This window comes from Sceloporus undulatus, chromosome 9 (genome assembly GCF_019175285.1).
Source record: "Sceloporus undulatus isolate JIND9_A2432 ecotype Alabama chromosome 9, SceUnd_v1.1, whole genome shotgun sequence".
Classification (NCBI taxonomy): Eukaryota; Metazoa; Chordata; class Lepidosauria; order Squamata; family Phrynosomatidae; genus Sceloporus; species Sceloporus undulatus.
In genome coordinates this window covers 18923635-18937358 of record NC_056530.1, presented here as the reverse complement: position 1 = coordinate 18937358, position 13724 = coordinate 18923635, and the positions used below count along the sequence as shown (strand labels likewise).

Here is a 13724-nt window from a genome sequence, read left to right as displayed (position 1 = left end):
CATCATCATCATCATCATCATCATCATCATCATCATCATCATCATCATCATCATCATCATGCTTTTTTGGGGACACAAAACGGCTTAAAATTAAAAGAACAGGATCCAAAACAATGCAAAAGTAAACATTAAAATAGAATTAGAGTAGCGCAATATTAAAACATCACTCGTTAAAAGAATAAAATGCCATCAAAAAGATAAAAGCACTAAGTATGCCTAAAGTTATGCAACATGAACGTTGATAGATGATCCCCACCCACACACCCAAATTTTGAACCGAATAAGGCCTGAATTGTGAATAGGCTTTGAAAACTCTGCAGGTTTTGAACACTTTCTTGCAGTGGAAAGAAAATTGCAAAAAGTACTCATTGTTCCCTTCAAGGAGAAAACTGATGAAGAGTTACATCCCTAGAATTCACCCAGAATTAGAGCCATTTTACAACATTTTCACTTGGAGAGTTGTCAGTGGCATTACTGAATTGTATCACTTGGCGTCTATCTTTTTTTAACGGACGAAAACAATTAGGTTCAAAAATCATCCCAAGAAACACACTGTTGTGTGGGTTATCTCTCCCCCCCCCCCCCAACACTGTTGTGGAGTATTTCTTGCTTCGTCAACCTCATTTTGCACAAAAATGGGGAAAGAAAGAAAATGGACATACATTTTCTGACTCTAGGTGTTTGGGTTTTAAGGAATATCCTTGATTTTGCAATTCACCATCATACTTGTGGTCACTAGGTATTTGTACCTCCAAGATTACATTGGAATTTTCATTGAGGGTAAAGCTATGCTTCAAAATAAATGGGGTTTTAAAAAAGACCTGAATGGATGAGGGCCAATTTTGCCATTCTGTGGGCACCTGCATACAATCCAATGCAGAGGCCACTGTCAACATCTAAAACATTCAGGCCTTATCGTCCTGTTCCTTGCCTCTGGTTGCTTCCTTATCTTTTCCAGACAATCAAGCAATGAAAGAAAGAAATTTCATTCATTTAATATATTCTTTTAGGTCATGAATACTGGACACATAGCCAAGTAGATGTTGATGGACTTCAGCTCCCAAGATACCTCAACACTGGTAACACTGCAAGGATTGCATTCCAACAATAGCTCAGGCGCACATGCACCCCATTCCTTATTTAGTCAGTGGCACACATTGGGCTCAGAGGGAGATGAAGTGACATGGAAGTGGCAATAATGGTAAGGTATAGTCCTTCTGCCTAAGGCTCCACTAAAAGCTGGGCCTGGCAACACTTTTCATAGGTTCTTGAGCGGTTGGTAGAAAATCCTGGTCTCTGCAAGGAACCTCAAAAGTGTTTTATGACAGCTTGAATTGGATAAACACTATCCTAATTCACCAATAGAGTGCCAGCCATTGCATAGTTCAAAACATCAAGGGTTTATGGGATTTGTATATATAGACACACATACACATATTGAAGGCACACAGCATGGCAAGTTGAAGCAAGACCCTGGCAATCTGGGAACTAGTACTGTACTGGAGCTGTGCTTCCCTGCTATCATCTTCCACTATTCTGTTGCTTCCATCCTAAGCATTCTTACCTGTTAGAAAATAGAGGCACACAATGTTTCTGGCTCCTGCTGGCAAGTGGCAGCTTTTGCATCTGTTATGAGTCTGGTCAAACAACAAATAGAGATACAGAAATATTGGAAAAAGCAAAGCAAAAATGGCAGAAAGCAACCTCTGGAAAATATGTGCATATCTATAATGAGATTGAGTTTTGAGCAGGCCAAAAAGCTTGCGTCGGGCATGTCCAGTTATTAAAAGTTATCACTTCAAATTCTACTCAAATGCAAAACAGTCACCTAGGAAGATCTAGTGTTCAGCTTGCAGAGGAAGTCTGTTCAAGGTTCAGAAAACAAAAGCTTCCAAGGAGACATTTGGAGGATGTGGTCCGTTATTCTGAAACAACTGAAACCACACTGAGAATAAGTTTAATGTGGCATCACTGAACATGTGACAAGGTGTGATTTTTCAGTGCACAAACTAGCCACGTTTCTTTTGAGTTGCAAAAGGGGAGCAATACTCAGAATAATGTACAGTGGAGCCTTGTCTTATGCGGAGGATCCATTCTGGACTCCCCCCCCCCAGTAAGGCAAATAATGTGTATGCTTGAGCCCCATTCAGTATAATGGGGCTCGTGCTCATGGCGGGGTGCCGCACACGTGTCATTAATTTAATTGCTATACTGCTTTTTGTGTAAACCAGAAGCTGTGTATGGTGCACCCGTGTATGGAGCGAGCACACTGTATATGCTTTAAAACATGTTTCACCTAGTACAGTGCGCCTACATCATACGCGGGTGCAGTTTACGTGGCTTTCAATATACGCTGAAAGCCGCACTGGGAGAAGGGGCGGCACATCCCATAAGGGATAAAGGGGTGAGCACCTGAGTGCACAAACTCCATTCATTTCAATGGGGCTCGTGCATAGGTGGAATTCCCTTTACGCGAGGGAGGTGCTTGTGGCATACATAGCACCGGGGATTTGGAGAGGTAGTTGTGGCATATTTTCTGGCATATATAATACAATAGTACAGTTGGCGTTGGGTATTGTGCTACTTGGCTTGGATAGGTGGGACCTTCGGCAAGAAAAAGTCTTGGACTGACCCTGAACACAAATGTTCAAAAGGCACCATAAATCTCCACCAGTGTTCAAATCTCTCAAGGGACCTAAACTCTGCAAATTCTCAGGAAATATGTATTACATAACCACTCTCGGAAACACTGCCTTTTGGAAATACATTTAAGAAACTGATGTTCTTAGATATGCAGTTCGGAAGAAAGAGGGCTATGAGGCAGAAATTATTCATCCATTTCCTGCTGATATCCTCAGTGCTCTGAGGTTCTTTGTCACTTCGTCCCTGAAAGTTCTGCTGACAACCATTTGAAGACAAGAGGACCCAATTTGTCAAGTAAGGAGGTCTGTTTCTGGTTAGCCAGTAGGAGAAGGGATAAACTGGGAGGCAATTCTCTTAGGCTGCTGCCATACTGCAGAATTAATGAATTAAGAATGAAGGCTCAGTCCTAGGGAATTCTGGTTTTTCTAGTTTGAGAGGGCTAAATATCTCACAAAACATCTCCAGAATTCCATAGGATTGAGCCATAGCAGTTAAAGTGGTGTCAAAGTGCATTAATTCTGTAGTATAGATGCACCCTTCATTTCTGGTCCCAACCCTAGAAGGTGAGAATCTGAAATGTAAAAAATGGGACTTGGGCATCAGAATCGTATTAGGAAATATGTTCATAGGAAGGAAAAATCAGAGCTTTAGGTTCCGGTTTGTTAGATGATGAGATGATAAAGAAATTCTTGCAGAATAAAAAGAGTGACTGGTATAATGTTTACATTTTCATAAAATGAATAGCATCTGCTCATTCCTTTTTTCACTTTATTTGGAGAAGCCGAAATATTTTGCTCATTTGGAGGAATTTGAACAATCCCTCCCTGAAAATATATTCAAGTTGTTTTCATATATATATATATATATATATATATATATATATATATATATATATATATATATGAGATGAATTTTTTTAAAAAGATAAAAAAATAGTAAAAAGCAACAAGATATATAACAATATCCCATGGTTAATGAAAAAGGAGTTCCTTTAGTAATACTTCTGGAAACATGTTATTACCTGGCAATGCTGGCATCCCCTTGATAACTAGAATAAAGTCATTCAATCAATTGTTGAATGGTAAATCAGTGTGTAGGTAAATCCCATCCATTCAATGGATGTACTCTAGTCTAAATTAACAACAGGATTTAAATCATTGGCTGCATCCACATTGCAGAAATAATGCAGTTTGACTCTGCTTTAACTGCCCTGGCTGAATGTTATGGAAGTCTAGTTTGTTGTGGCTCCAGAGTTGAGAAGAAATAGAGAAATTTCTGAGAGAGAGAGATTTCTTAATTACTGTTAGAGAACATGAGGATAAAATGGATGAAATCAAATCCACCAGCCGGCATAGCCATCCGTCTCGACAAATTCTGGGAATTGTAGTAAAAGGGGGGGGGGGAGTCCAACTTCTGGAGTTAAATGAAACCTGAATGTTCAGAAGTATTCTATAATTGCCATCATTCCTCATTCTTGTTTTCAAAGAGTTTATACGGCATGGTCTTCTTCTGGACTAGGGATGCTTTGTGAAGTCAAAGGCTTTCATGGCTGGCATTCCTAGTTTTTTGTGGGTTTTGGGGGCTATGTGGCCATGTTCTAGAAGAGTTTATTCCTGATGTTTCACCAGCATCTGTGGCTGGCAGCCACAGATGCTGGCGAAACGTCAGGAATAAACTCTTCTAGAACATGGCCACATAGCCCCCAAAACCCCCACAAAAACTTAGGGATGCTTTGCTTCTCAATTAGGTCAGCAGATTGCAGTGGAGTCATCTGTTCCCTCCCTGTTATCATTTCTACGCAGTCGTTCTCAGCTTATTTGTTCTGTAACTACGTCTTATCTCTTCCTACTCTCACATCTTTCTTCCCTTCACCAGATTCTGGCCCTCTTCCAGGACCTTGTGAAGAAAGGAGCACGATTAACCCCATGGGATATACCTCAGCCAAGGCAATGAATACCAGCTATAACCTAGATTCCACCAATCTAGCACTTGGCTCTTTCATCTTAGTGTCTTTCCTGGTGGGGATGGCGATGAATGGGCTTCTTCTCTGGTTGCTGTGGAAGAAGATGGGAAGAACGGTGAACACTCTCTGGTTCCTCCACCTGACTCTCTCCTTCTTGATTTCCTGTTGCTCCCTGCCTTTCTTTGGTGTCTACAACCTCCTCAACTTTCACTGGGTCTTTGATGTATTCATGTGCAAGATCACATACTTCTTCCTCACTCTGGGGATGGTCTCCACAGTCTTCCTGCTCACCATCATCAGCCTGGACCGCTACCTCCTTACCTGCCGTCCCATCTGGGCCCAACACAACCGTTCAATACCTTTGGCATGTAGACTGATCATAGGAGTATGGCTTGTTTCTCTAGTCGTAACTGCTCCTTATTTGGCTTTCTCTGTGACTCAAGAGGTGGGGAAAGACAAAAGCGTCTGCAAATTAAATTATACATCGGACAAATGGAATGGAGACCAAATGGAATTGGCCATCTTTATGACTCGGTTCTTGTTGACCTTCCTGCTTCCCTTCTTCATCATTGTGTTCTGCTATTGTTCAATGAGACAGGAAATGAAGAAGAAAAGGTTGCTGAGGACTGGGAAGCCCTTCAAGATCCTGGTGATTGCTGTAGCATCTTTCTTCATCTTCAGGTTTCCCTTCTACCTGTACATGATTTCCAGTCTGGCTAACAAGCCAAATCCACCAGGAAAGATACAAGAGTTTCTGCGGATAACCTTTAGCATTGGCATCTGTTTGAATATCTGTTTCACTCCGATTCTCTATCTCTTTGTTGGAGAGAACTTCAAACAGGTCTTCAAGACATCCATTGTAGTTCTTGTTAAGAAAGGTTTCACAGAACACTCCATCATGTCAATGGAGAACATGAGTCTCAGAGCAGAAACTATCCAGACTAGCAGCAGCAGCAACTTGGAGCTGGCAAAAACTCAAAGGGATGATCTACCACCTTCTTGAAGATGTTATTTGGCTTTATGCAGAGAGAAAAATCCAGCAGTTTTGAAAAGAATCCAGCTATTTACATCCTTTTCTTAGTTATCAGAAGATAGTTTGCTATGCAAGAAATACAACTGAACTCATTTTGAGTAAAGCTGCACTCTTCAGTCATTTCACACCACACAGTTACACCACTATGATTCCACTTTAATTGGTTGCATCCTGTGGAATCCTGGGATTTGCAGTTTAGAGAAGGGTCTTTAGAATTCTAAGGTATCATACCAAACTACATAACCCAGAATTCCTTCTGTGGCAGTTAAAATGGAATCACAGTGCTATAACTGTCTACTGCGAAAAGACTCACAATTGTGAATTAGGTACTCCTGCATATTTACCAGTATCATTGTCATATTGAAAGTAAACTCTTCTATTTTGGTAGTATTAAGGGCATCTTCTAGTGTCTAGTCCACAGGTGGTCAATGTGTAGGTACATATAGACTTCCGAGGATGTTTTTTTAAAGCTCTTGGTCCTTCCAGATTCTCCATATTGCTCTTTTATTTTTCATTTTTGAAAAAGAAGATCACTGCCATTTGTTGTAGCTTCTAATTCTATGGAGCTGTATTGACGGGCCCAATCGGGCGCCGTTGTTGCACGTGAGGGGTGGTGCTTCCTGACGCGCCTTGCCCCTCACATGTAATGTGGGCGTAAAAATGGCGGCACCCTATATACATGGACGTCACAATTTTGACGTGACGGACACCTAGTGTCCTCATGTCGCAGTGCCTTGATGACGCTGCAAGTGTACCATTTGCGCCTTGCAGCTTCACAATGGTGCCGGAAAAAGAAGCCGCTTTTTGCGGCTTCTTTTCGCTGCGCAGGGGAGCCACGCGGCTTGTCCGCTGCAGCTCCCTCGCGCAGCAAACAAGGGAGGTGGCAGACTGCCCTTTTGGGTGGTTTGTATCTCGCCTATGATTCTATGGCATGAAAGGGCCCCCCTAGTGTAACAAATTCCTTATGTAGTTATATGTTCACTTCGCACTGTCTCATGAAGATGAATGAAGATGCATGAATAGTCCATAGGATAATCACTAGCACCAGCATAATTTTTGCTAATCTTTCTTATAAACATGTTTTTTTTAAATTCCAGTTTTTTCCCCTAAATTGGCTCACCATATATAGAAATAGACACCCTTTTCCATATTGTACCGAAATCTATCTTTCTTTCAGACTGCTTCAAAAGGTCTATTTCTATGCTTCTTTTTACCAAGCTTACAATGCCTAATATATGGGGTGGAGTGACTTTGGGGTGAAAGGACAAGAATTTAGTGAAAAGAAATTCCTAGGCTGAACATATGATTGGAACCAACTAATTTCACAATGTTATCCCCACCTTCCCGAGCCACTAGTTTACAAGTGGCTCTGTTGGATGGACTTCAGCGTTCCAGGTTTGTTTGGTTTGTTTTTAAAAAGTGCCAGTATTCTACATTGGCTACTTAGTTATGTATGTATCTCAGGAAGGAAACAGGAAGAAGGAGGGGACCATAAAATCATTTTGTGGGTTTTTGGGTTTTTTTACACAAAGTTAATACATTGCAAATACATCCAGTCACAAAAGAATCGCCACTGAAGAAGCTCACAAGAATGTGTGATCTGCATGACATCCCAGTGTTTATTTGAAGTGAGATTGAGATAGTTCAGATTTTAAAGAAGCTTTCTAAGGGGCTGAATTATACCCCACCAATAAATTCAGCACCTTAGATGGTTACTTTAAAATTCAGAATAAAGCACAGAGTGCATTTACCCTGGCAATGCAAGCCACTGGCTGCCACTGTGAAACAGATATAGGCCAGAATTGTTTCGGTGTCATTGCTGTTTTTGGTTTCGTGTACATCCAAGTTGTTTCCAATGTATGGCAACCCTAAAGTGAACCTATCATGGGGTTTTCTTCAGGGGATTTGTCATTGCCATCCAATGGGAACATATGACTTGCCTGGGGTCACCCAGTGGATTTCATGGCCAAGTGGGAATTTCAACCCTGTTCTCCAGAGCCATGGTTCAATGCACAAACCACTATGCTACACACATAGTATAAGTTCACTTACACATACAATTGTACTTTTTTTTGTTGCTCTTCCTCAAAAGTCCTACACATGTTATGGTAATGAGTGCCACATGTGTAACCATTTCACACAGGCCTAAATCCTTTTGTTAGTACCATCTAGAGCTGAGCTATTGAATCAATTGGAATGACTCACCATTCCACAATTGATTCAATGGGTCTATTCTAGCTGGGACTCCATGCAGCTGCACATTTTTGCATGGTGCATCACTGTTACTCAGTGCCTTCTCTGCCCAACTTTATTCACTGGGACTGCAGATTCATCCACAGTGCATTCTCCATTGCACAATAGGACGGTAAGCATGCATACTTGCAGATATACAACAGGTTGCACAATGTCAGCTTTCAACAGAAGAGTGGTGTAGTGTAACCATTGTATAACTACATGAACAGAGCTGTAGAGTCACGGCTGGGGTTGAGAAGCAAGTAAAACCATACTGATTCCAACTCTGGCTTCAAAATAATAAAAAAAACCTGATTGTATTAAATGCCTAAATTGTTGCATATTTATTTCATAGATATGGGAAAGTTTTCTTGTTCAGACATTTTAATCAAATAAATATATTTTATGTTCTATCAGTTCATGTGCCTTGTTGTACTAAAGTAAATTACTAATATTTTGCTACAGTATATTACTAATTAATATACATTTGCCATTTATGAAGGGGTTTGAATTGGAGTCAAAAAGTATGGCTACTACACAGCCCTGTATGTGAGTGTTTACTTTCACAGTACAGCTGCAATGCAATGTACCATCTGTGTGTTCAGGCAGCGCACGCGTTGATGACGTCCCTTTGATGCAGCGCCCAAACAGGGCTGTGCCGAAAGGGTATGATCAAGCCGCCCAGCAGCGGCTATGGTGCCTCTTCAGAGACACAAAAAGGAACTGGGAAAAACAGCTCCTTTTTGTGATCTGTGGAGGCCGGATTGGTGCCACTGCATGCGTTTGCCACAGCACCGATCTGGGACAGAAAGGAGCAGTGTCTTACTGCCCTATCCTACCCATTTGTACTGGGCCTGGGTTCAAAGTGCAAAAGAAGTTTGCACTGCATTCACAAAGCATGGGAGAGAGGAGAGGAGGAGGTGGAATCATGTACCAGCCCTACCTTGTGTTTTTTCAATAACTTTTGCCATCTTGCCCATACTCTGATGGTGCTTGACCTCATATGTCTCAGTTTTCATCCCTGAGACACTGGAGGATATGACTCTCCATATCCTCCATATGATCTCTCCATGTGTTTTGCCTTGGTTTCGACTAACCAAATTTGAGAGCTGCCAGGGAGTGAGGAAAGGTTATGAGTATGGATGGCACAAGGGGCTAGGAATCAACCCCTTGCATTCCACCTTATCCTCTGTAATCCTAGACCAATACTCAAGCCACTACTACCAAACTTGTCAACACCTTACCTTAAAAACAAGGATACAAACCCATGAAGCTGAAAGGAAGAGGACAGCATTAACTCTAATGGTAATAGCCGCTGTTACTTTCAGCCACAGAATGTTGTTTTCTCACCAGGGAAAACACATTTGTGGGGTGAGGGAATTGGATGAGTGATTCAGGAGCCTTTAACTAACACTTCAGACCACATTTGTGGCTTGTGGAGGTGGGCTGAAGAAAAGGTTCTGTGCTGTTCCTAGCACTTTTTGCCAGAGTGATGCCAATTATAAAGTGTAAAATTATGACAATTTGAAACTCCTCTCCTGCTGCAAGCAAATAGGAAAGATCTACCTGTTTGAAGCTGCTTTTAGTTGAAATTGCAATTGACTTGTGGATCCACAGCAGCTTTGCAAAGGACTTTGCATTGCTGGCACCGGGACATTATTTCATGATGGTATTCTGGTATGCAAACTGCTTTGCTAGAGTGTGGCTCTGGCTAAAATAGGGTAGGCCTAGGAAAGACCCAGATCAGAAATCCAGCTGCTACTGATCCATGTAGGCCAGACCTACTGCTGCCCAGATGTTGGGTCCCTTCAGTTCCAGATAACAGTTCCCAATCCTGGTGAAGGGACTAGACTGAGCAAAGGTATGTGAAAGAGGAGTGTGAGAGACAGAGTACTTTTAAAGGAAAGGTTTTATTTGAAGGAAGAAATCTCCATAGCAAAAAGTATCCCTTTGTATAAGGATCCATCTTTCGTTCAGGCACAAGATGAGAAGTTACTAATTAGATGAATTAGATCACTTCAGCCAAGCCAGGAAAAGTAATAAAAGACTCTGACATAACTAGCTAATATTCTAGTCTATTCACAGATCAGATGGGATTTGTAGTCTCCAATGTTTATGGGGTAGTTTGGAGTCTGGATTCCTTTGTTCAGTCTTGAATAGTTTTCTCATTGGGAGCCCCATGTTTCCTTTGCTAGAGTCTCTTAGAGTCTGCTTGATGGTCCTATCTCAGGCTTGTTATAACCTCTACTGAGAAGGATCTCCAAGGTTTGTGCTTCTGCCAAACTAGTCATCTCATTGGGCAAGTGCTCTCTCGTCCTTTCAATGTCATTTAACCCTTTGTTACCGAGGAAAAAGGTCATCCGCTGCTCATATAATGATATGGTCCATTATCATAGTGTCTCAACAAGCTTTCACTTCGTGGCTCAAGAAGAACCAGGAGCTTTGCAAGGCTTGGGAAGAAGAGCTTCAGTAGATCCCATTGGTTTCACCCTTGTGATTTGTCTATACTCACTTGCAGCCATCTGAGTCTTCTTCCATCTCGAACACATGAAGGCGGCAAAGAAGAACAAGGAGCAAAGAATGACCCTAAAACCAGATTGCAGGTGAAGAGAACCATTAAAGCTACAGGAAAAGAGATTTCACTTTAACATTGCGAAGAACTTCCTGAAGGTTAGAATTGTTCCATGATCCTCAGAGAAAGCATCCTATTATATTACTACTACATTCACACCTACTTAATAAAGGCAACTTATCTTTATTAGCCTTACATATCTTTCAATCTTCATTCTCCTTTCTCCCTTCCTATATTAACTTCCCATTCTCTCTTACCATCCCCACTGTTCTTTTCTTTACTCCTCTAAACATAACCTCCTTTCTTCCTTTTGTCTATTCCTTCTTCCCTTTTTCTCTTCCTTTCCTCCACACTTTCCTCCTCTACACACTTCTTTCTTTCTCTTTTACTCTCTTCTTCTTACCTTTCCACTTACTCACTCCTTCATCCATCTACTTCACCTTCCACTCTTTCTTCTAAAATTATTCATCCTTCTCTCTCCTCCATACCTAAAAAAGCTTAGTCTAGCACACATATTCCAATTTCCTTCCTTGTCTTCCCTAGGATTCTCTTTGCTGTGCTATGACTTCATATCTACTCTCTTTTTCAACTTGCCCAACTTTCTTTCTATCTTCTTCTGTTCTGAAATTTTATTTCCAATTGTTTAATTAATCTAATAACACCATTTAATATATCTAACTGCTTTATCACACTAGGGGGCAAACAGGATTCAAACGAGAGTTAAACAGGAAATGTTGTGAGATAAACATCAGGCATTTCCTGTTTAACTCTTGTTTAAATCCTGTTTGCCTTTAGTGTGATAAAGCAATTATATACCTTACGACAGAAAGCTTATTACTGCGATTGAACCCCATAACCTTTCAAAGTAGTTAATAACAGGTTTCCACTCATCATAAATTATATCAGCTGGTTTACCTTTAAGTAACTGAGTTAACTTATCAAGTTCTATTCATGCTATAATTTCCTTCCTCTCCCCCCAAAAAATGTTTGTTCATGTGCTTGTTTTTATTTGTTGGAACGTGGTGCATATACACTTGAATAAAGATAGATAGTAGTGGGATCTCCTTCTTTGGCAGCTTTTAAATAGAGGCTGGCGGGAGTGCTTTGACTGTGATTTCCTGCATGGCAAGGGTTTGGACTGGATGGTCATTGAGGTCTCTTCCATCTCTATGATTCTTTGGTTCTATGATTAGCCAGGAGGTGGGATCACCAAAGAACAGGGCTCAGAGGAATCCAGGTAAATTATAATTCTTCCCATTATCCTCCCATCCATCCATCCATCCATCCATTTTTCTCTCCCTTTTCACACAAACTGGCTGACTGTGTAGGCATCAAAGACAAGAGAGAACCACTTACTTGATGAGGGTTAGACCTATCAGGAAGGAAAGTGCTGTACTTGAAAATCCGAACACCTCGAATAAGATGTCCTTTTGGGCTTCTGTAGTGATGAGATCGGAAAGAAAATAAGAGAAACAATTTAGCAGCCAGTGAAAGTTCATTTCTTAACACTATGTCATGAATTCATGAAGCCCTCCTACAATCAGGTTACAGTTACAATTGAACAAATGGAGAAATCACAGTTCCCACCTCTTGCATGCTTCAGAGGACTACATCTATCAAAAATATCTACCAACTTGTAATGTAGGATATCAGAGGGCCTGAACAGACAGGCCAAAATAAAGCTGCTTCAGGTCACTTTGGAGCTATGCTATTTAAATGATGCATGCATCCTAAGAGGCCAGAAGCTGTGCCAAAGCTGCACTCCAGTCCTTAGGAGCATGGCTTTAGTGCGGCTTCCAGCCTCTTAGGATGCATGCATCATGTTGCCTATGACTATCTACTTCAGTTATTTCAGACTCCAGGAGAGGTGATGAATGTTGCCCAAGGAGTTACTGAATATCTCCTTTGCAACATCAAAAAAGAAAGAAAGAAAGAAAGAAAGAAAGAAAGAAAGAAAGACACATGTGTGTTCAAGCTAGAGCTATGGGCATGTATGTCACCGAAAGGATTCCAGACCACAACTTTGGTCTGATGTGGTATTGTCCATAGGAGTCCTGAATATTTCTAAATATGTGGCTTCTATGAAGTTCAGACTAAAAAGCACAACACATTTATCAGAAATGTAACATGGCAGCTGTCACTCCTGAAACTCCCTGAACAATACCTTCCTTCAAAAGGAAATCAGGTAGCAAATATAAAAGCCACAAAGTGATAAGAAGCTGATCAGATCATCGGAAGGGAGCTTTAGCAAATAGCTCTCTGTCGCTCACTCACCTGTCACTGTCACAGTTGTTTGGAAGTTGAGATAACTAAATTTTGTCCTTCCTTTCTCCATCCTGAAGAAATAAGTCCCTTGGTCAGCGTCTTGAGCATCACTGATGGAGAAAGAACAGGACCCTTGGTCTAGTCCTTCCAGTAGATGAAAGCGCTTGTGAGCAAACCGTGCAGTTGGTTTACTGTCATCATTAGTGGCCACAGGAAGATCACAGGCAACGTTGCTACTTTCCGCATACCAGTATCCATACAGTTTGGCCCTTCTACTCTTTAGTAATGATCGGTAGGTGAAATTGCAGGGGATGTACACAGACTGCCCCTTCTCAACTAACACCGCATGGGGAACATTCAGTACATATTCATTTGTTCTACACAGCAACCCTGCAAAGATAAGACAAGACATTCAGACACCCTAAATAGAGAACACTTTTCCTCATTGCATAGAATATTAGTGGCAGTGAGGATTCTTTGTAACCACTGAGCACTACTCTCTCAGTCTCTCCTTACCTGCCCAGTACAGTGGGATGGAAACCAGTCCGAGCATCGAGATCTCAAAGAAATAGCTCATCTTACTTCTTTGTTGTTGTTTTAGTCCCTAGAAGAAAGCTTCACAGCTCTACTGCCTACTGTAGCATCTGACAGTCCATCAGTCATTGCCAGAAGGTACCGTAGCTTTTTCACCCATTAAGCGTGGAGCATCACTTTAACCCAACAGCTGGAGTTTCTAAGACACAAGGGTGGTTTGTTAAGAAAACAAATACTAATTATAGGAGGAAGAGACTTCTGTGACTCAGAGCAGAGGCAAGACAAGGGTTGAGCAGAAGTCAACTCTCCACAAAAGGAGAACTCAATGATATTTTGTATTCTTGATTGCTCACCAGTGATCTTCTGATGTTTACTCAGTGGCCACCGAAGTTTAGAAATGGGAAGAAGCATTGTCAGTGACCCTTGCTTGACCCACCACAAGCAAGTCTTTCACTCTATTTTCTTCTACTAGTAAATAAGAT

At 41.3% G+C, this 13724-nt stretch overlaps 2 protein-coding genes across 2 annotated transcripts; one reads left to right on the top strand and one right to left on the bottom strand.

The window, feature by feature from the left end:
- The first annotated feature begins 4568 nt into the window (after window positions 1-4568).
- On the top strand, window positions 4569-5609 carry LOC121915516 (probable G-protein coupled receptor 33). Its single transcript, XM_042439832.1, has one exon. The coding sequence runs from the start codon at window positions 4569-4571 to the stop codon at window positions 5607-5609; it is 1041 nt and encodes a 346-aa protein (XP_042295766.1).
- A 4191-nt stretch (window positions 5610-9800) lies between these two features.
- Window positions 9801-13416, bottom strand: LOC121916097 (myeloid cell surface antigen CD33-like). Its single transcript, XM_042440879.1, has 4 exons — window positions 13225-13416; window positions 12718-13098; window positions 11800-11881; window positions 9801-10457 (listed from the first exon to the last, which is right to left on the bottom strand). Exons 1-4 carry the CDS (start codon window positions 13283-13285, stop codon window positions 10295-10297), a joined length of 687 nt encoding a protein of 228 aa, XP_042296813.1. The 5' UTR covers window positions 13286-13416; the 3' UTR covers window positions 9801-10294.
- Window positions 13417-13724: the final 308 nt, after the last annotated feature.

Bases quoted from the DNA above. Each gene is read 5' to 3' on its own strand.
- LOC121915516 (XM_042439832.1), top strand. From the start codon at position 4,569: ATGGGATATACCTCAGCCAAGGCAATGAATACCAGCTATAACCTAGAT.
- LOC121916097 (XM_042440879.1), bottom strand. From the start codon at position 13,285: ATGAGCTATTTCTTTGAGATCTCGATGCTCGGACTGGTTTCCATCCCA. The intron at 13,099-13,224 runs GTAAGGAGAGAC...TTATCTTTGCAG, and splicing joins CATCCCACTGTACTGGGCAG to GGTTGCTGTGTAGAACAAAT. The intron at 11,882-12,717 runs GTGAGTGAGCGA...TCATCACTACAG, and splicing joins AACAACTGTGACAGTGACAG to AAGCCCAAAAGGACATCTTA.